At 42.1% G+C, this 19,600-nt stretch overlaps 1 protein-coding gene and 1 long non-coding RNA gene across 9 annotated transcripts in view; one reads left to right on the forward strand and one right to left on the reverse strand.

Moving 5' to 3' along the window:
• TMEM263 (transmembrane protein 263) overlaps positions 1-19,600 on the forward strand; it is a 32,265-nt gene that overhangs the window by 6,576 nt on the left and 6,089 nt on the right. The window contains exons 1-4 of one of the 8 annotated variants that reach the window (XM_086887257.1): positions 11,289-11,398; positions 11,510-11,624; positions 14,064-14,133; positions 19,299-19,368. In XM_086887257.1, coding sequence (XP_086743383.1) covers positions 19,305-19,368 — 64 coding nt within the window. In that variant the 5' untranslated portion in view covers positions 11,289-11,398; positions 11,510-11,624; positions 14,064-14,133; positions 19,299-19,304. Of the gene's footprint in view, positions 1-10,650; positions 10,768-11,066; positions 11,228-11,288; positions 11,399-11,509; positions 11,625-12,632; positions 12,718-14,063; positions 14,134-14,545; positions 14,881-18,866; positions 18,886-19,298; positions 19,369-19,600 lie in introns of those variants that run through there. The other 7 variants (XM_086887255.1, XM_023936421.2, XM_023936439.2 and 4 more) reach the window with 7 other exon arrangements.
• Positions 2,508-10,560, reverse strand: LOC147653516 (uncharacterized). Its single transcript, XR_015286361.1, has 2 exons — positions 10,405-10,560; positions 2,508-6,387 (listed from the first exon to the last, which is right to left on the reverse strand). It is a non-coding gene; the product is annotated as an uncharacterized LOC147653516 (long non-coding RNA).

A 19,600-nucleotide genomic window follows, 5' to 3' on the forward strand; every position in this document is an offset into this window, starting at 1 on the left:
GCCTGCCACATCCTTAGAGGCTGCCAGAGCATAGCACACTTCATTTGAATTTGAATAAAGTACTGAACTTTATTTTGAGCCCTAAAATTCAAATCAGAATGCAATGAGTGCATGCCTGGAGGATGTGCATTTTAAAAAGAGTCACTGAGCTCTTTTTTAGAGCTGTCCATGTTTCCCAGTTCTCTGGTTTTATCAGCTGGAGAGGAAATATGTGGGGCAGAAGAAAAAAGCCTCTGCATTAGAACAATTCTCAAAATATGGATCTCACTGAGAGATTTCACTGGCATTTTCTGTGACAGGGAAAAAGTGACTCCTTAGACAATATATCCTTGTTTCTTTTTCATCAGAATAAAATTTTGGTTAACTCAGAGAAGCTACCCTAAATATCTTAGGTTTAAGAAAAAAAATAAAAAAAGGGGACACCCCCCCCCAAACCCCTAAACCAGTAAAGTTTAATCCAAGATAAGATTTTGACAACTTGGGCAGAGCTATGTTGTTTTGGAAACACAGTGAAAACTGAAAATTTTCTCAAAAGTTTGTTAGAGGAAAATGGCTGCCACACTTAGTGGGTGTTGCAAAAAATGCTCAGTAGTTCATTAGAGAGAGAGAAAAACAACCACCCTGTCCCTGGAGTTATCCAGGGCTCCAAATTGGCAAGACCCACCAGGTAATCCTTTCTCAGCAGAGGTTTGCAGAGAAACTATCAAGCCAATCCAAGAATAATAAAAACGTTAATTATAGGCTTTGTCTCCCTACAGAATACATGGACTTTAATGCCTCTTGCAGGGATTTACCACACATGAGAATGTGGTATATTTTTACTGCTCCTTGGTGCTCTTTTACTCATCAAATACTGGAGTTTTCCAAACATGATGCTCTGAAAGACTAAATCCTTAGCTGGTAGAAAATGGGATCATACAGTTAATTCCCTCTGCAGCTATACTGATTTGCACTGGCTGCAGATCAGTCCTGTTGTATTACCTAGGCACAGAGTAGAGTTGCTTTAATTTTTTTTTTCTTGTTTGATTTCAATTTCAAAAATAAAACTGTCTTAAAAAGTACATGCTTACAAGTGACTCAAAACCCATTACATGGAAACTATTTAAATGTAAGCAGGTTAGATCAGCTTTCCTGTGATAACATATTCTGATATTGGTGTCTCTTTCTTGTCCAGGCTTAAAACTTTGCTTGCAAAATCTCCTTGTATTCCTTTGAACTCCCCTGGGAGATTAAAAAAAAAACCCTCCAGTTAACACTCCCTCATTTAATTTTTAAAGGTCATGCTTAGAGCTGGCAGTTGTTATAGGAGCTGTCCTCTGTAAAGAAAAGTCTTAACTAGCCAGGCACAGACTTAACCTCAACATGGAAAAACTAACATTGTCACTAGGATATGGAGAAACCATGGTGAAGAGCTAGCAACAGCCAGACCACGGCAGAATGAGCAGTCGGCATCTGCTCGGTGGGCCTTTATCATGCAGTGTTGTATGTACGATACAAAATGCACAGGATGATTGTTGAAATGATGTAGACAAATTGACTCAAATTAGTTTAGCATGGGCCATGCAAAGTTTAAGCTTGTTGAGCCCAGACACATAGCAACAGCTCCGCGAGGCCCCGCGCTCGCGGCACAGGCACACAACGGGCACTGCAGCCCACGTCTGCGGCGTTTGCTTTTGTGCCTGCTTGCCTCTTTTCTTTCCATTTTGCCTGGCTCTAGACAGTCTTGGCAGAAGCAAACCCTGCTGAAGACTATGCTAGCACTGATAATTTTATAGAAGTACTTGTGAGCTTTAATGTCATTTTATACTTCCTTAATCTTTTGACTGTTACTTAATGACAAACAAATCCCCAAAGAACTGGGGAGGTGGGGGGAAGATTAAAAGGATTTTGAGATTGTATTCTCTGCTTTCAGTCAAACTGTCCCAAATCCTGCCAACACAATTCTCCAGTGCCCTATGACACTCCTCCCCAGACCACCAGGAGTGAGTTTCTTATTGTATTTACAGTAATCTAATTACAACAGTTCTTCAATTCAAAGCCAGCTTTGGTATACAGACTCTAGCAAGAACTCTCCTCTAGTGCAGATTGCAAACTTTAATCTTTTAAACTAACACAGAACACCCCCTACCCCCCCAAAATTTCTGAAATGCCTGTGTAAGCTACTAAGATGTATTCCTCCTCCCACACCCGCCAACACTTTGCTCATCTTTTTGTTAAGTTTCTTTTGTGCCAATTTACTGCCTAAGGTAATAATAGAGTTCCCAAGAGATAATATTCTGCAAGTTTATAAAATTATGGCAAAAGCAGGTTGCCTGCCAGAAAAGTTCTTTTAAAAAAGATATTTCTCTATATATGTGTAGTTACCTTAATTTTTTTTAGATTCTCTCTGTTCTTTGTAGTTAAAGAAGGAGCTATGTAGAAAAAATACAGACTGAACATTTTACTTTAAAATTAAATAGTCTCAGCTTAAAATTGTCATTTCTCAAAGCCACTTGATGCAAATCTTAAAGCTCATTAACTTTATTTAAAAGAAACAGAGGACAAAAGTAGATGGAGTTCATACATAATAAAAATGTCAAGAAAATGTAGACAGAAAAGATTGTTTTACATGAAGCAAAATACAAAACAAAAGTGCATCCACAATGAATTAGCAAATCTGGACATCCTTAGTGTGCCACTGCAGCCATCTAGCTCTATATACAAGTATTGCACTGTTCACTTTCAGTTCCATCACAAGTTTTCCACTTAGGGCTTTTACAGTAACACTGGGTTTACCAAGACACATCTTCAGCAAGTTTGAGGCAGCTTTTCTCTTTTTCCTGTCTGGCATTTGACTTGGTGAGTTGTGCTCGTGTACAGTCTAACCTGGAACTCACTAAAGTTAGTGAAATCTTCGCTCTCAAAAGATTAGGAATAGTTTAGGTCTCCCTCTTTACTGTACTCTTTTGAAGATATAGAGAGGGCAGAAATAATGTATTCTCATATTACATTTACAAGTGTTTCAAATACTCTGTTTGTCCATTGGAATATTTCTGTTTTCTGTGACATCCATCAATCATTTTGCTTTCTAGTATGTTATCAGCAGTCCTCATCATGTCAAAATTGTTTTAATATTTAATTCCACTTGTTGAGATTCATTGCTCTGCAAGTGGAAATGAACTGTCCAGTCAAACCTCAGCTATTTCCTACTGTTTTCTGTGAATCTTGAAAAACTAGGAACACAATAGTATCTTTTCTGGTCTCACATTCACTCTTGAAACACTACTTCTAAAGCAGCTTTGTGCTGTTTTCCTCCAAGCAAACTGTCCATGGCAATGCTCAATAAATGATGCAATTGTAAAATCTTAGGATTTCTAGATAATATCTACACTCTGCTTAATCCAAAGAACTCAGAATAATGAAGTAGCTTAGGAAAGTTCATATGAAAGAGCAGCTGCATAAAACCTCCCAACTTCCATCAAAATGTCTTGTAAATGGACAGATTGTATGTAGTAGTTAATTTCTGTGAGATCTAACTTCAATTTTAATCTCTGAGATAATAACTCTAATCCTCACAGTCCACCAATTTATCAGGTTGGGCAACGTACAGAAAATACTCCAACCTTTATGAAAACAAACTTTCTTTACCAGTTTGGGAGATATTCTCATGTGAGGGACGAGGGCCCCTCCAGTGAAGGGAAATTGCTGCGTTGCTGCAGTGGGAAGTGTGGAGCAGGCATGCCAAAGTGTATGGATGCCATCTGCTGGCATTAAGGAATATGACCCTCCATCCACCCTGAAGATGGATGTGGAGGGTCAGATCTCATTTTTCATATTGGCATGAACCACCCGCGTTATTCCATGTCTAAACTCACGTCAATAGAAGAAAAATTAAATTAAGATTATATAAGCTCTCCTTTAATGGGTATCCCTGTGCTTCAGCATTAGGCTTGTTGAATGTTTTACGTCATCAGGGTGTAGTGATTTAGGAATAAAAGGCATCTCTGCTTGCAGTTTTGCTGAATATCATGTTTAGATGTACTAATCCTCATGGAAGTTTATTAGACCAGTTTCACATGCAATGCTGCATGGCAAAGCCAGATGTAGCCCAGGGGATTTAATCTCTCTGGGTTTGTGACCTTTGCTGCAGCAGTGCAGGGCACAACCTTTCCAAATTTGACACAGACATCCAAACTCACAGGACCTGAAAAATACCAAGTATCGAAAGGGTTTAGCTTGCCCTTGCATGCCTGCTGGCTCCTGAGCTGTTAAGATTTACAGGCAACTCGTTCTCTCTTTCCATAGCAAGACTCTGTAAGATGTCAGTGTGGACGGAACGGTTGGCTTGGGAACCTTCCCAAAGAGGAAGGCGTGTGACCAAGGTGTGTTAATTAATCTTTATAGAAATGGGATTTATTTAGATGGTTTTGCCTAGAAATGCTAGGGTGAATTTAGAGAGTGTTGTTGTAGTTTGTAATCAGAATTATCATATTGTCATTTCATAATGGACAAGTAGTCAGAACATTCCTTTCTACATGTCTAATTTTCTTGAGTCTATGTATGAAGAAAGGGCGCCAGCTCCATAGTGCACAGGGGATATGATACACTGTATTTTTTCCAAGGATGATCCATTCTTGTGAGGCTTTCCCCATTACACAGTTGTTCTTAGATGTCTTCTCTCTTTCTTTTTCACTGTAGGCACTTCATGCTGTTAGAGATGACCCAGAGCCAAGCTCGCTGAGAAGCCAGTCATTATTTAGTGCTCAAACTCCAAAACAGGGTCAGAGCCAGCAGTGTAGCTAATGATGGGAAGTGGTTAATGAGGGGTCAGCAAAGGGATATGACTAATGAAGGGAAAAGGATTGCAGAACTGCAAAGTCACTGAGTGCATTGCATGGCAGATAAAAACTCTGTAAGTCCTTGTAACTCCAAGCCCACAGCTGTGTTTTCACCTTCCCACTCCTCAACCTCTTAGCACAACAAGAATTTCCAAATCACCCATGGCAGGACCTGGCAAAGCTGCAGCTTGCACTGCTGGAGTTCAGGCTGACCGCACACACACACACCTCTGACACCCAGCCTCTCCCTGCTCCACACGGAGCTCATCAGAGAGTGGTACTGGAAAGTCCCCTAAGCAAGGACAGCAATCCCATCAATTCTTTCACCCTAAAAAATGAGTTCTGTGTCTTCTATAGACTGTTAACTGCATTACAGGAGTGAGTCAGTGCTTTAAAATATAAGTAATTAATTATGCTGACATCATCATCACTGGTATTTCTATTCTTTTCTTAAATAGGAAAAAAGAAATAAAGGAAGTATAGGGTTTGATTTGAAAAATCAGAAGAAAGAAGAAAGCTGTACTCCAAATAGAGAAGGGTTCAAAACTATTGTGCAGAATTTAGACCTTGTTTTGTATGGAATTGTATTTGATGAAGTCCAGAGGCTTGAGTCTGGGGTTTGTAAAATCACATGGTTTCCTTTACTTTTGAATGTTCCTTTCATCCCCTCAATATGCCAACTGTGTCAGTATAGAGTGGTCAGGCAGAGATCAGGCACAGCATTAGAAAGCTGTGATGAAGTATTCACTCCTTAGTATCAATAGGAACTTTGTATTTGAAGTAGGTGACTTGTAGTTCAAAATAGACTTTAAGGTACTTCTTGAGAGTGTTCCCACACCTGTTTTACAATTTTCTGTTTCATAGTTGTCCTTTCATTTGTAGGAGTAAACACAATAACAGCAAAAAGAGTCTCTGGTATGCCACTACTGTGATATGCCCAATTTGAGAGCCAGCGGCAAGCTGATGGCTCTCCTGATCAGGAGCTTGCAGTGATCAGACCATTTACTGAACCTTAAGACATCCTGGAGTAGTTTGTTGTTATGCTGCCATCTCTGAAAGGTACCAAGAGTACCTGAAAGCATTTGCTCATCTATAACTCAGTAATTAAATAGTTGTAACAAAATCTGGAGGTTGCTCCTGCTTTTCCAAATGCTTGTGTTTCATCAGTCCACTGGGAAGAACAAGGAAGCAGAGCAAGGAGTTGAATATCTAATTAAACTGTAGGAAGGCATCCAGTCAGCTTTGGAGAGACCTCTTGGGAGAGGAAAGCAAGGAAAGAGGTTCTCAGTGCCTTCACATGCCAGGGTTTTATCTTTGCTTTGTTTGTAACCTCAAAAACATGGAAGGACTTCTTGCTGTGTAGATGTGTAAATCTGATAATGTTTTATTTCATAACAAAAATGGAGGCATGGTAGAGATAAACCTGAGGAGTGACTTCATGCTAAGCACAGCATGTTATTTTAAATGTCAACCTCTTGGGGAAGGTTCCCATGCCAACAATTTTCTTTGGAAGTTACGCTATGAAAGTGGGTGAACACGCATCCAACTCATAACTCACTCAACCTTCCACCTGCATAAAACAGAGAAAAAAAGCTTATGAAAAAACACTAGGAAGAAGAGGATGCAGCTGGGAAACAGCAAGAAGGACATTTTATTTAAAACCGAGTAAAGTCACAAGAGTTGCTGTACTTCTATGCAGCACACCACACCTAGGAGATTAAACAGCAATATTGTCACTTGTACCTGTTTATTCAAGGCAGGGATCTGACCTTTCCAGGCTCATTTGTTTCAGCAAACTTTGCTCATGCTACTCATGACTGCTCATATTCATAAGGCTTGCAAGATTAGAACATCAAATAATTGCTGATAATATGAAGACAGTGTGACAGAAGGAACAATAGTGTTTCTTATTATGTGATTATCTTTCTTTTTTCTTTAAGGCTCTGAGAAACCACTTCATTTACTTTGATCATTTTCCTGTCAAAGGTAAATTTTTTTAATTGGCCACTGCACTTCTACAGATATGAAGCTTTTCTGTGATCTCTGCCAATCTCAACGAAGGCATCAAACTAGGTACTGTAGTTCTACTAAATAATATTGTAATTGTTTTGTTCAGGGTTTGTTAACGTCCACCCAATCATTTTCTCAGTCATATTGAAGAAATGCCACCCTGCAGGTTGAGCAACAGATCCAGACTGCTTCAGGGGATGAGTGGCTTCAGTTTTGTCCCTTGACCCCAAAATGACACCATGGTCTGACCTATAAAATGAGGACTATTAAATGTATTCACTTTTGTAAACACTAGTGCAACACATGGTTGAATAGCACTATGTAAATTTAAAATCTTAATTAAACTGAGGCAGAGTGCCAAGTAATCACAATGCACACACACTACTTGAAACCAACTCATTAATAGTTCTGCTGCTGGAACCAGTTTCTTAATGGCTCAGTAATGAGTTGACTACAATCTACAAAACCATGTTTCTTTAATTTTTTTTTTAATTATATAATTATAATTTGATAATGTCTTGAACTTGTGTGTGCACAGGTAACAAAAAAGATACCTGGGAACACTTAAGGGCCCAAGACTTAAAATCTGTTATTTTTTATTCACAATTTGTATTAGTTTAACTCTGTAACAAAAAATGATACTCTGGCTTTTTTGTTGGTAGCTGGAAGTGTTGTAGTACTTCACTAGAATGCTTGATGTCTTATTTCCTGACTGCTAAGCCAAAAATACTGTGCTACCAACTCACTTCTCTGAGTTTCTTGCCTTGCATGCTACAGTCATCCAGAACTAGCAGACAGTTTCCTTTCCTATGAGACAAGATGTATCATGCTTAACCAAGCACATCTCTTCATGTGCAATGAAGACACTGTATATGTTTGAGTGGGTTATGCTGCTCTTTCATCCCTGCCTGGTTTTGTCAGTAGTAAATCAGCCAGCAGCCTCATTACCAAAAAAAATGTTAGATATTAACCTCCCTCCATCTCTCCTTCCTTCCAGCACTATTAACCTAGGTTACCTACTCAGGGAGCACGTTTTTAAGCTCCATGGTAGATTTATATTTGGAATTTGCAAAAGCACAGTCTTTCCCTAATCCCTCTCCATTACACCACAGGCATGGATCTGCAATGGGGAGCTGTTTACATCCATGGCATACAAGTTAGGAGATGCATCCCATGAGGTCCATCTCTGGCCTTGCCTGCTCCACTTTAGAATCTTTAGAAATGGATCAAATATAACAGCACATCTTACAAGCTTTCCTGTTGCCTTCCCTGTTCAGGCCTGCTGATAAGCAAACAATTCAGCTGGAGTTTGTTGCCAGTCACACATCTATAGACTTCACTAGACACTACCAGACACAAACCCCACAGGCTCTGCCTTTTCACAGCAGCTACCTACAACAGGAGAATGGAACTGCAAGGCTGAGGAATTCAGGAGACACTTGTCACATTTTAAATAAAGTTCTGTACTGAGAGAGAAGGACTTCTTTTAAGGCTCTTTCCTAGGTTTACATCGAATCCAACACAGTAAAACTCCAACTCCAGCTGTAGTTCCCCACAGCTACTGCAGCAGGAGCAACCACAATCCTCACAAAAGAATACAAAATGTATATATTTTGACCTTACTTCAATTATTTTCTGCATCTATAATCATAGTGCATTCACAGACAAAATGTAAAAACCTATAATTTAAATGAAGGAACAACTCCTCCACAGGGGAAGACAGAACGTTATATTTTCTCCATTTTAAAATCGTTAAGAAGGTAATTGCATGCTATTTCCAGTGAAAGCATGTTATTTATTTCTCAGAAAGATTCAATAATACTGAAGTCTTTTCTGAATATGCCAACAGTAGACCATCTTTAACCCTATTTATCAAAGAAATGGTCAATGAATGAAAAATTAAATGAGGCCAAAAATAGTCATGATGACAATAACTCTGCAACCAAAAGCTTTCGTTCAGCTTCAATGCTGGCTTAGCAAAGCAACATGCACACTGCTCATTTGTTTTCTACTGTCTGTAGAGATGTCAGCCTGCAGTTATTTCAGTTATTACACCTGTCAGTGAGGCTCTTCTCTCTGTAGCTGTGGCTTTACAAGGAAGTTGGCTCTTTCTGTTGGCTCAGCAAAACATTTGACTGACCCAAGTCCTGTGCTATCCTAAGTCTCCCAGTGTTTGAAAAGATGTTAATCTCTGTGGTGCCTTCCGTTTTCAGTTACTAGGAGGTAGGACATCCTTCGATGCCTCATGCTGTAAAGTTTATGGATGATTACCTCTATTACAGAAAAAATACTTGAGCAGCAACTCTTTCTGCTGCCAAGAGAAGCTTCAGGCCTTGCACTTGAAGCAGAGCACCACATGCATAGAAAGCACCGTGTACAGCTGGGCCTTAGGGCAAAGGATGAACAGCAGCTATAAGAAAATAGCCTGATCTCAAAGACCAAAAAGATGTCAACAGTTGCAGGTCTCATCTATTAGAACCAGGCAGGTAAACACTTAATAGTAAACACTCTCTGCAAACACTGAGCTCAGAGAGTTGCAGCCTCCCAGATGGAAATCAAGATCCCAGAGTAGAATTCCTGTGTGTCTGTGTAGTATTATTTCCAAAGAACATGACTAATCTGTGCACTCTGGGTGTTTCCCATATCCTGACAGAATCCATGGTATGCTCCCTAGCAGACACCATCCTCAGTGTTTCACTTGGATTCTCCCACATTGATTTCACCCATTCAGATCCAAAACAGAGAATAAGGATGTTATTCGTTTAGCAGGTCAGGAACACCAAGTCCCTGGCTTTGCTGATAAGGGGTTATCAGCAAACACCTCCAAGCCCATGCAGCATTGCTCTGATGGGTCTCATTGATGCACAAATGGAGGAAGCAGAGATGGTATTTTGGCTATATAACTTTATTAAACTCATGAAGTATGTAATACGGTAGTTAATATTCCTCTGCTGCTGAGAGCAGTTCTGTTTGAGTTTCTAAACTCAAAGTACCTGTGACTTTCCTCTCTCCCTTCGCCATCTGGCATTTCCTTGTCACTTGAAAGTCACTGCTCTTCCCCAGGGATCCTCAGAGATGTACATGGAGAGGTCCCAAAGAAGAGGGTGAGCATCAGAAAACCTCTATCTCCCCAGCTATCCTCATTGGTGCAGTTACTATAAAGCCATGCCCTTAAACCATGATTACCACAAATTTATTCTCTACAGCTGCCATGTAAGAAGCTCAGCTCACTCAAATAGTAGCTGGGATAAAGGGTGCAATGTAAATATTGCTTAATATAAACCTAAGTCCTTAGGATTAGTGTCATGGCTCCACAAGTCACCGCTGGCACTGGACTGGATGCAGCTCCGTGTCGGACTGTGCTACTCTGTGCTGCAGGGTGCTTCTGCAGCCTCCCCGTTGTGCCAACAGCACGGGCAGGGTGCCTTAAGGGGTCACCTCTTCACCAGGACCTCTCGGCCGAGACGTTCCCCAGCCCAACTGAGCGCCGAAAGTCAATCGCTCGCACCCCGAAACATCTCGGTCAGCTACAGCGACGCCGGCACCCCTTCCCTTCTCTCCTCAGCCCTGCCCCTACCCGGCATCTTCCTCCACCTCGGTGCTCGGCCCAGCGGGAAGAAGGTGCCCCCCGGCCCGTGGGGTCCACGGGGGTCGGGCCGGGCCTGCGCAGGCCCTCGGGAGGAGCGGCCCCTCTGAGGGAGCGGGCACGGGCGGCGGCGGCGGCGGCGGAGGAGGCGGGGGCCGGCGGGTCCCGGCACCCCCGGGGCGGGCAGGGGGCGGGAGCGGCGGCGCCCCCCGGCCGTCGAGGGGCCGCGCCGGGCGCTGGGGCGGGGTCTGCGGGCGCCGGCAGGGCGGGCGGCGGCGGGCGCCACGTCGGCAGCGGGGACGGCCGGAGGAGTAAAGTCTGAGCGCAGCCCGGGCGGGCCGAGCGAGTCGTGAGGTGAGTGAGGGAGTGAAGGAGCGATGAGCGGCCGCTGCCCCCCGGCCCCGCCGCCAGCCGGGCAGCCCCAGAGCGCCCTCCCTGCCTCCCCGCGGAGGATGGGGAACTTCGAAGGGAGGAGGCGGGAGAGCGCCCGGCGGAGCCGCCGGCGGGCGAGGCGGGTCAGGGATGCGGAGCCGCCGCCACCTGCCCCCGGCGCGGGCACAGCCCGGCCGCCTTTGTGCTTCCTGCCGCGGCGCCGCGGGGCGGGAGGGCCGGGCCGGGCGTAGCGGCTCCGCCGCGGCCTTGGCTGCCACGTCAGTGCCGCCGCCCTGCGCCGAGATACCGGCGGTGCCCGCGCCGGCCCGGCCGGGGATATGGGCGGGGGTCGCTGGCGGGCCGCCTCCGGAGCTCCGCCGGGCACGCAGGTAGCTGTGAGGGGAGGACGCGGCGGGGACTGCGGGGCTTCGGCCGCCCGAGGGTAAGCGGGGGCGGCTCCTCGGGTGCGGGACCGAGGGCAAGGTGGGTTCTTCTGCCCTACCGCTGCCATCCTCCCTGAGCCGGATGCCCTTGGAGGAGGCGGTCCCACCCCCAATCTAGGAGGGATTCGTGCTCGCTTCGGCCTGGCTCCTTGATGGTCTTGTTCTCCCTCGTGAGTTTCTCCGACCCAGGAGAAGCTTTGTTTTGTGTTTTCTTCTTTTTAAACTTTGCAGTTTAAATGTTTGCTGTAGTAACATGCTCTTTGTTTCATCCACGTCTCCAGAGTCCAGCTTAATGGACTAGGATATGAAGAGTTTTTTTGTGAGCTGTTTGGGACCAGCTTAGCTTTCCACATCCACCTAGCCTAGGCGTTTATATGGTGTGGCCTGGAAGTCAAGGCAAGTTGTTTTAGCCGTATGCCTGGTTCTGGTCATTGTGTGAACTGCAGAGACAGCTTCTGTGGATGCAATTAAATGCTTCCTTCTGCTCATTTAATTGGGGTGAAAATGACAACTCTGAATGAGTTGGGGTGAAAATGAGTACAGCTGGAGGGGTACGTACAAGATTGCTTAATATAGCATGTAAGTGCTGATTTTGTATGCGCATCAGTTTTAAGACTGCTCAGTAAATATTACCCAGGATATTATGTAAAGCTTTCTGTTAAGATGTGGTTAAATATTCAGAAAAGTTAGTATTGCCTCATCAGTTTAGAAATGGACAGCACTACAAAAATGCAGACTGAAAATTGGTCCTTGTCCAGCAAGTGACCAGGTCTAAATGTCAGGTAGGAGCCAACAAACAGGTGGTGGATGCTAGGGAAAGGATTAGTTCATTAACCGAGGTGGAAAGTTCAGAAACTGCTTTATGGCTGGCTGTTAGGCACGGACAGGTTTTGTCTTTGAGGGTCTTCTGGAAAAGCAGGTCTGAGACAGGCATTAGGAAAGTATTAAAAGAAGTGGGGAAAGCTCTTCTGAAAACTGAGCTAGGCAGAGGATGACAAAACTGGTAAAATCGAGTTTTCATGGTCTTTCTGAAGCTGTGCCATGCACCTTACTGGAATTAACCATGTACTTCTTAGGAACTAGTTTTGGAGAACTAGAAAAGGGAAATTCTGGTTCATGCCACCTTTGATTTTATGTCTTGTAAATCATTGCATCAGAGAAAACTTGATTGTTGACATCAGGTGTTCCGTAAAGCTTCTTCTGGAGCCTGATCTATTTTCTAGTCTACAGTGATGGAGAAATGGTGGGTTCTCTATCCATGGTAGATATAATAGTAATGTCCTGGGCAGAGTTTAGGGGTTTTTTTGTAGGAGATATTATATTTATCTTTTGCTTTTAATTGTGGTGTGTGTTTGGTTTTTAATACAGATACGTTGCATTACCTTCCCAGCTGTGTTCAGTATCCTGCATACTGTGAGCCTGTTACATACTTTACTTATGGCAACTTCCTTTGGAGGAAGTTGTAGCCCATCCTGCTGTAGGCTTGGAAGTAAGTTGTAGTTCACACCTGAAAACTTCCGATCAACTTCTTGTGGTCTTTACTTGAAAATCCACCTTTTTTTGTGGCATGTTTGCTTCCAATCCAGTCTTATTTTGTATATAAATCTGAATTTTGAAACTTGGGTTTTAATCTGAAGGCTTACTGAAATATTAGCTATGCTCTTGGTTTTTAGCTACATGCCTGGATTTGTTTTTGTACTTCAGTGCTGTTAGCACTAACATTTCTTGCAGAAGCTCAGTCAACTCTCCCATGTAGTAACAGATTGAAACACACATTTCCATGTTGGCTGTGTTCTGAGGTGTGTGCGAGAACTAAGAGCACTGAGCACAATTGCTTGTGACATGTTACAAGCCCTAATCCAAGGAGTAAGGCAGCAAAGCTGATAGTGAAGGGTTTGTGCAGCTTGAAGCAGTACCCTGAAGAGCAGCCATAGGTGGGATTACCTTTTTTGGCTTCATGCTTATTTCCTTGTTTAATTTGGAGAGCAGAGCACTGTTGGTCTTCCAAAAATTTCTTTCCTAAACTATCATACCTAAAAATATTTTTTTTTCCATGTACATGAAATACATCAAGTTCATTCAGAAATCTGCTGCAGCTGCTGGAAGAGGGGAAGAAGAGCTGTGCATGTGTCAAGGGTTGTTTATTTTCCATCAGATCTGTAGCCAGGCTTTCTACCTGCATAGCTGGTAGCCAGAAGGAACAAGACAGGGCGATGGATTTGTTTGCAGCTCTGTCAGGTGGAAGTTCCAGCACTGGCTGCTGCTGCAGCCGTCTAGAGCAGCATTAAGCTGCCAGCTGAAATTGGCCCCATCCTTGGGTCGTTTCATTGCTGCCACAAATATCTAGTATTAGTAGTAGCATTGAAACAAGCCAGTTTTCACTGGCTGCTGCTTGGACCAGGTTTGCTCTGCTGAGACAGAAGGGCTTTTTGTCTGTAAAGGCAGAAAGACACCAAGAGCATCCGCTGAAACTTGGGAAGTTACACACGTCTGTAATGGTTAGAGCCCACTTCTCAATTGAAGGGCTAAAACTTTACACAAATTACTGTCCAAGAACTGCAGGCTCATTAAGGAGCGTTTGTGTCTTAACAAGGATTGTCGTGCTTCATAGCAATCCTCATGGCAGCACATGGAACAAGTAAAATCTTCATTGCCCAGAAGGAATTGGTGTTTTGGTGACATAAATCTCTCAAAATGTGGCATCTTAAGGCCGTACCAGGTGTGCTTCTTCCATACTGTGGGGATTTGTATTCCCAATTCCCAATGTAAACCCATGGCAGGTATGTGACAGTCACTGTTCCCTAAGATGTCATTAACCTTCTGTCTTTCTCATAGGTGTATGCAGAATACTTTTGTGGAAACAACTAACTAGAAATATTCACAATATATTCAAGAAATATATTTGGTAAGTTTTATTTCAATCAGCTTTGATGTGAATGTAATGTACGTGTAGCTGTGTCGTTACTTCTAGAGCTTCTTTCATTCAGGATCTTATAAAATTATTAATGTTACAAATAGCTCTTGAATTAAAAACCCTCTAATAAGCAATTTCTTTTTTGTACAACAGTGTAAAACATTTAAGCTTTCTATGTATTTCATATTCTGAAAATATGGAAGTAAGTTTTCTTTAAAATCGGTTGAGTGACTTCCATCTTTATTTTTTTTTTTTTGTATGAAGGCTACAATTTATTTTAATGTATTGTTAAGAAATATAAGTTATCCCTTATCTCTTGAATGAATAGCATCTTCATAAGCACGCAGGAGGAAAAAACCCAAGAAGTAGTTTACATTTATCCCTGTTTGAAATTTCTTTTAAGATCTGGATTTGCTTCCATTTCTTGACATGAGAAAAGACAGATGAAGAAGGAAACTGGAGTGTGTCAGTGATATAATAAATTTCTGCTTCATGAATGTCCCTATGAGTTTTGCTGGGCCTCGTGGAGATCCTGCTTCATTCCATGTCATCATTTAATGAAGATGTTAAATGAAGCTGGAGGCTTTTCTGCAGTGACACAAGTGAATTTGGCATCACAGGATGAAAATGCAAAAAAAAGATCTCTTTGCTTGCTTTCTTCTTCCCTTTTTCTTTGGCCAGTCTTATTGTACTTTGAAGAAAATTCTGAGAATTTATGAGAAGAGTTCCAAAGTTCAGGTTTCTGATAAGTATTTGCCTTGTTGCGTACGCCTGCAGTACTGGTAATTATTGTGAATAATGATTCAGTGCACAGTGGGGACTTTGAATCTGCAGCTTCAAAGTTTCCAAAGTTTCTTAACCTATAGTGTATCTGAATGACTTAACGCTGCACAAAAGTCTTACACTTGCATCTCTGGGTCACTGCCTTTGATTTCAGCTGAGTTGTAATCTCTGTTGGCTCTCATGAACTTTGTTTTCTCTGCTTTCTGGGGACACATCTTCAGGGGGAGGCTTGAACAGGATCCTCCCTTAGGATACACGGCAGTCTGGTGTCCAGGGACCTCTGGTGCAAAGCAGGACATACAAGCTTAGATCTTAATGGACAAAGGAGGCCTTGAGTGCTTTTACCTCCATGGTATTATGCAAAATGTAGTGAGTGGTTTTTGTTTTTCTATCTCCAGTTTTTGAAGAAAAAAGTTGTATTCCTGCCCTCTTGTTCTCAAGACTGGATGAAGTAATCTGCCGCCAAGCAATTATTCCAGGCCTTTGACCTGCAGTCAATAGAAATACTCATCTTAAATCTCTGGAAGGGAGCCAGGTTTAAAACATGCTCCTGTGCATATCCTGTTCACCAGATATGCTGCACCCTGTTCAGTACACAGGATTTTTGCATCGCTTTTCAGTCCTTCAGCTCTTCTGACGTATTAAATTTGATACAAGGATGCGTAATGCAAACTGTAATGCAGATATTTGAAAATTTTCTGTAGAAGTCCTTTGCTGGATCTTGGTCTTGATTCTGAGATTCCCTGGAGAGCTTCTACAGAAAAACAAAAGTACCTGAATTGCGCTTTGTGAGATCTTGTGTGCTAAGTTGTGTTTCAGGTCAGGCTGTGAGCCTTTTCCGACAGTGATGTGATTCTGTTTTCGCTTGCGCTGATATCACAGCATAGTGAGTAAAATCTAGTGCAGGCTGGTTGGGCACATCTCTTGCAGCATCATAGAATCATCAAGGCTGGAAGAGATGATCAGGATCATCCAGTCCAACCACACACTTAGCATCCCTGGAATGCTTCCAGGCACCTGTAGAAGCACCCATCAAACAGTAGTTTTCTACTTTCTGATCTGCTAAACCCCTGAAGCTCCCTTCTGCGTGGAACAAATTCAATTCCACCAAGAGTGGTGGACTGTGACCAACTTGCCTTAGCTGCTGTTCTCAGGTGTGGTAGTTCTCTGTTGACTTCTGGGGCTTGGTAGCAGCAAGTTGCCAGTGCCTGAAGAAAGACCACTGGGATCTGTCTAGTTGCAAGTGAGTGAAGTATTTCTGTTGCAATTGTGTTAAACCAGTGCATGTAAATTATATATATGTGACCTTGAGGTTCTAGGAAAGGTAATGGGAAGGACTGGCCAATCTGAACCACTTTTTATATAGTGCTGTGATTTTATATGTGCTGCTATTTTTTTTTTCTTTTTATACTCAATATATTTTTATATTCAGTATACTTTTTGACTAGACTAGAAATTCTGCTGTGAAATTCCCCTGCCATTACATTGCTTTGCTCATTTAGCTTTGCAGGAACTGAAACCAAACCTAACAGTCTAAACTAAACTGTGGAAAGTTATGAAAGCAATCCTTACCTCTCTTTTTGCTGGTCTATCTCTTTCTATTGGACAGGTACTGTCTTAATTAAATACTGGTATTGCATCTTGTACAGCAAATTCCAGGGGCTTCCTCTGAGCTGTGTCTGCTGTTAATGTTGTTTTACCCAATACCTTCTTAACAGCAGAAATACTAAATTTTGTGTGAAGTCTCGTGATGGTTTCTAGTGTTCTACCTGTGTCTAAAACTGGTAACTTACTCCAGCTCCCCTCTAACTTGATAATCCCTGGCAGTGTATTCTCTGTCCTTTTAAGATTAGATAATTTTTCTGAATCTCTTATGTGGAATTGTTGACAGAAACATTTTGGAAGCTCAAACAAGCAATTTCATCTCATGTTCTTTTAGGAGTTACATGCTCTCTAGATACAAATAAATTCATGGAGGTAGTTCTTGATAGAAAAATAATTTACCTCTGGCTTTACTCATTTTTCCCCATTGGGTCTGCTTTAAAACTGTTTTGATCATTCTGTTCTTCAGTTCATTCTTCAGCTGTTTTTCATTCCTTTGTTTGAATTAAGACTTGCTAGGTTCTGACTTTTATTTTACTCTTTTTAGGACTTTCCCTAAGGCAGTGGTTAAACTCCTTCCACGTTCCTGGTAATCATCTTCATGACCAAAATGGCCATATGTTAATTAGGAACATATTTGCTTCATCTTGATACAGATATTTTGATTGAATAATGTCAGGCCTGTCAGTTTCTTCTGTCTAATTTTTTTTACAGTGCTTTATATTATTTCAAGTTGGAAAAAAGCGACAAACCTACATGGAATTTCACATAGTGAGGGTGATAACCTTGTATGTCTTCCAGCTTGTGTCAGGTGAATGCAAAGAAGTCATGTAGTATCTGCACTGGGTCTTTTCTTAGAACCTGATTGTCCTCATTTACTCCCTGTGATTGGTCAGGTTCATTTTTTAAAATTTTCTTACCCATATTTGTGATTAAATAAAATAACAAATTCTGTAATTGATACTTCTAAAAGTTGTCTTTTAGCCCTCGTGTTTTAATCTTCCAACTTGTTGTGTTGCTACTCTACAACCTCCTCACAAGGGGAAGAGGAGGAGCAGGCACTGATCTCTTCTTTCTGGTGACCAGTGACAGGACCCAAGGGAATGGCCTAAAGCTGTGTCAAGGGAAGTTTAGGGTGGGTATTAGGAAAAGGCTCCCCCAGAGTGTGGTTGGGCACTGGAACAGCTCCCCAGGGAAGTGGTCACAGCACCAGCCTGACAGAGTTCAAGAAGCATTTAGACAATGCTCTCAGGTGCATGGTGTAATTCTTGGGGCTGTGCTGTGCAGGGCCAGGAGTTGGACTTGATGATCCTTGTGGTTTCCTCTCAACTTGGGATATCATATGATACTTTCCTATTTCTTAGCTAGCATGTTTGGATTTCTGGCTTTTGAGTGGCACTTGTTCAGCATTTCTGTCAAATTTGACATCCTGGCAGTAGGTTGTTTTTGCTTTCTTGTTCAGCTTCTTGTATAAAGGTACCTGTGTTTTTTTGAGCTCTGAACTGACAGCCTTAGTGCTGATTGGGCTAACTCTTTATTACTCAATTTAGGCTTGTTTCTCATCCAAAGAGCCATGATTTAGTATGTGGGTGCCAGTTTTTATCATGATGTTTTAATTTCATAATAATACTGTGAGGGTTTTAGTTCATTTTCCAGATGAGTCTTCCCACCTGGTTCTGCCTCCACATTCCTTCTTCAGATCCCAGCCACTGCTTTCTCACCCAGAGCATGTACAGAGAGATTTGGGCATGGCAAGAGAACCAGGAATTATTTTTGTGGTGCTTGTTGACTCCTGGAAGAAATTAAATTATTTAAAAACTTGTGCAGAGGGAAGGGTACTAAGAACCGCTGGCAGAAAGAGAGAAGGATGCTGACTGGTGTAATGTGACTTGTTTTTCCTTTTTGTGTCCTTGGTGCTTGCTGAGGAGGGAAAGCAAGATTAGCATGAGAACTCAGGGGAGGAGGCAGGACTTAATATCAAGGCATGCTTTGGTGGGGGAGGAAAGCAGGAAGGAAACCTGGACTGGTTATTACTTTCTTCCCCACCAGAGGAAAAATTCTGTAAAGCAGAGCTGCTGGGAGAAAGCTGAGCTTTCTTCTATGCTTTGCCTGTCAGGGACTGCTGCTCTAGAACTGCTCTAGGAAATAGCTTCTGATGTAAAGAAATCTTCCCTGAAATGTTTCTGTTGGAAGATTGGGTAGAGCTGGAACAATCTAGTTCTGCTGTCATCACTGCGCCCTATATGCAGCTCTGTGACAAGATAAATCATGTGCTTCTGTTGCAGTTCTTCCATCTTGTTTTCATGGCATTTGTTCAAATTATGCTGCAAGGACTTGTTTTTTTAAACAGCTTTCCAGGTACCTGCAGATCTCACAGGCATGCTGCTGTTGTTTCTCTAGTGGCCACCACCTCTATGATCACTAGGCTTTTCTTTTTCAGTACTTAAACATAAGCTGTTATATGGCAGTAGCTGGTTTTGTTTTCCTACTTGTTGTCTTCCTGACTGATTTTTAGCTTTGAGGTGCACTTGGTGTGGTGTGGCAGCTCCACCAAGCCTACTGATGTGATGGAGAACTCCTTTACTGAGTCTAGTTGAAGAATGCAAAAGCACAGTCTGATAATAAAGTAGCAATTTGACAGGACCCGCTAGCTTATCTAATAATGAAAAAGTTCTCTTTGTGAAACTTAAAATACTTGAATTTTGGATTCATGGATTACATTTATGCTTTGCCAAAAGAGATGTATAGCACATGTGAATTTCTTTTTTTAGGCAATAATGAACCAAATGGACAAAAATCAACAGGAAGTCCCATCATACCTTCATGATGAACCACCAGAAGGTATGTATTAGTTTTCATGATATGAAGTAAATTAATCAGCAGGTCAGTTCTCTCTTTAAAAAATGGATCTGCAAGCTGAACACTTTTAACTTTCTTTTACGTAACAGTAAACAAACTGAAATTACCAACCTGAGATTAGATGGGCCTGGGTTATTGTTCACTTCTGCATTATCCTGATTACAAAAAGGCCACTGAATATAACTGAGTAAACAACTGTACCTATAAATTATTG

Source organism: Cyanistes caeruleus, chromosome 4 (assembly GCF_971803275.1).
Source record: "Cyanistes caeruleus chromosome 4, bCyaCae1.hap1.1, whole genome shotgun sequence".
In the NCBI taxonomy this organism is placed as follows: Eukaryota; Metazoa; Chordata; class Aves; order Passeriformes; family Paridae; genus Cyanistes; species Cyanistes caeruleus.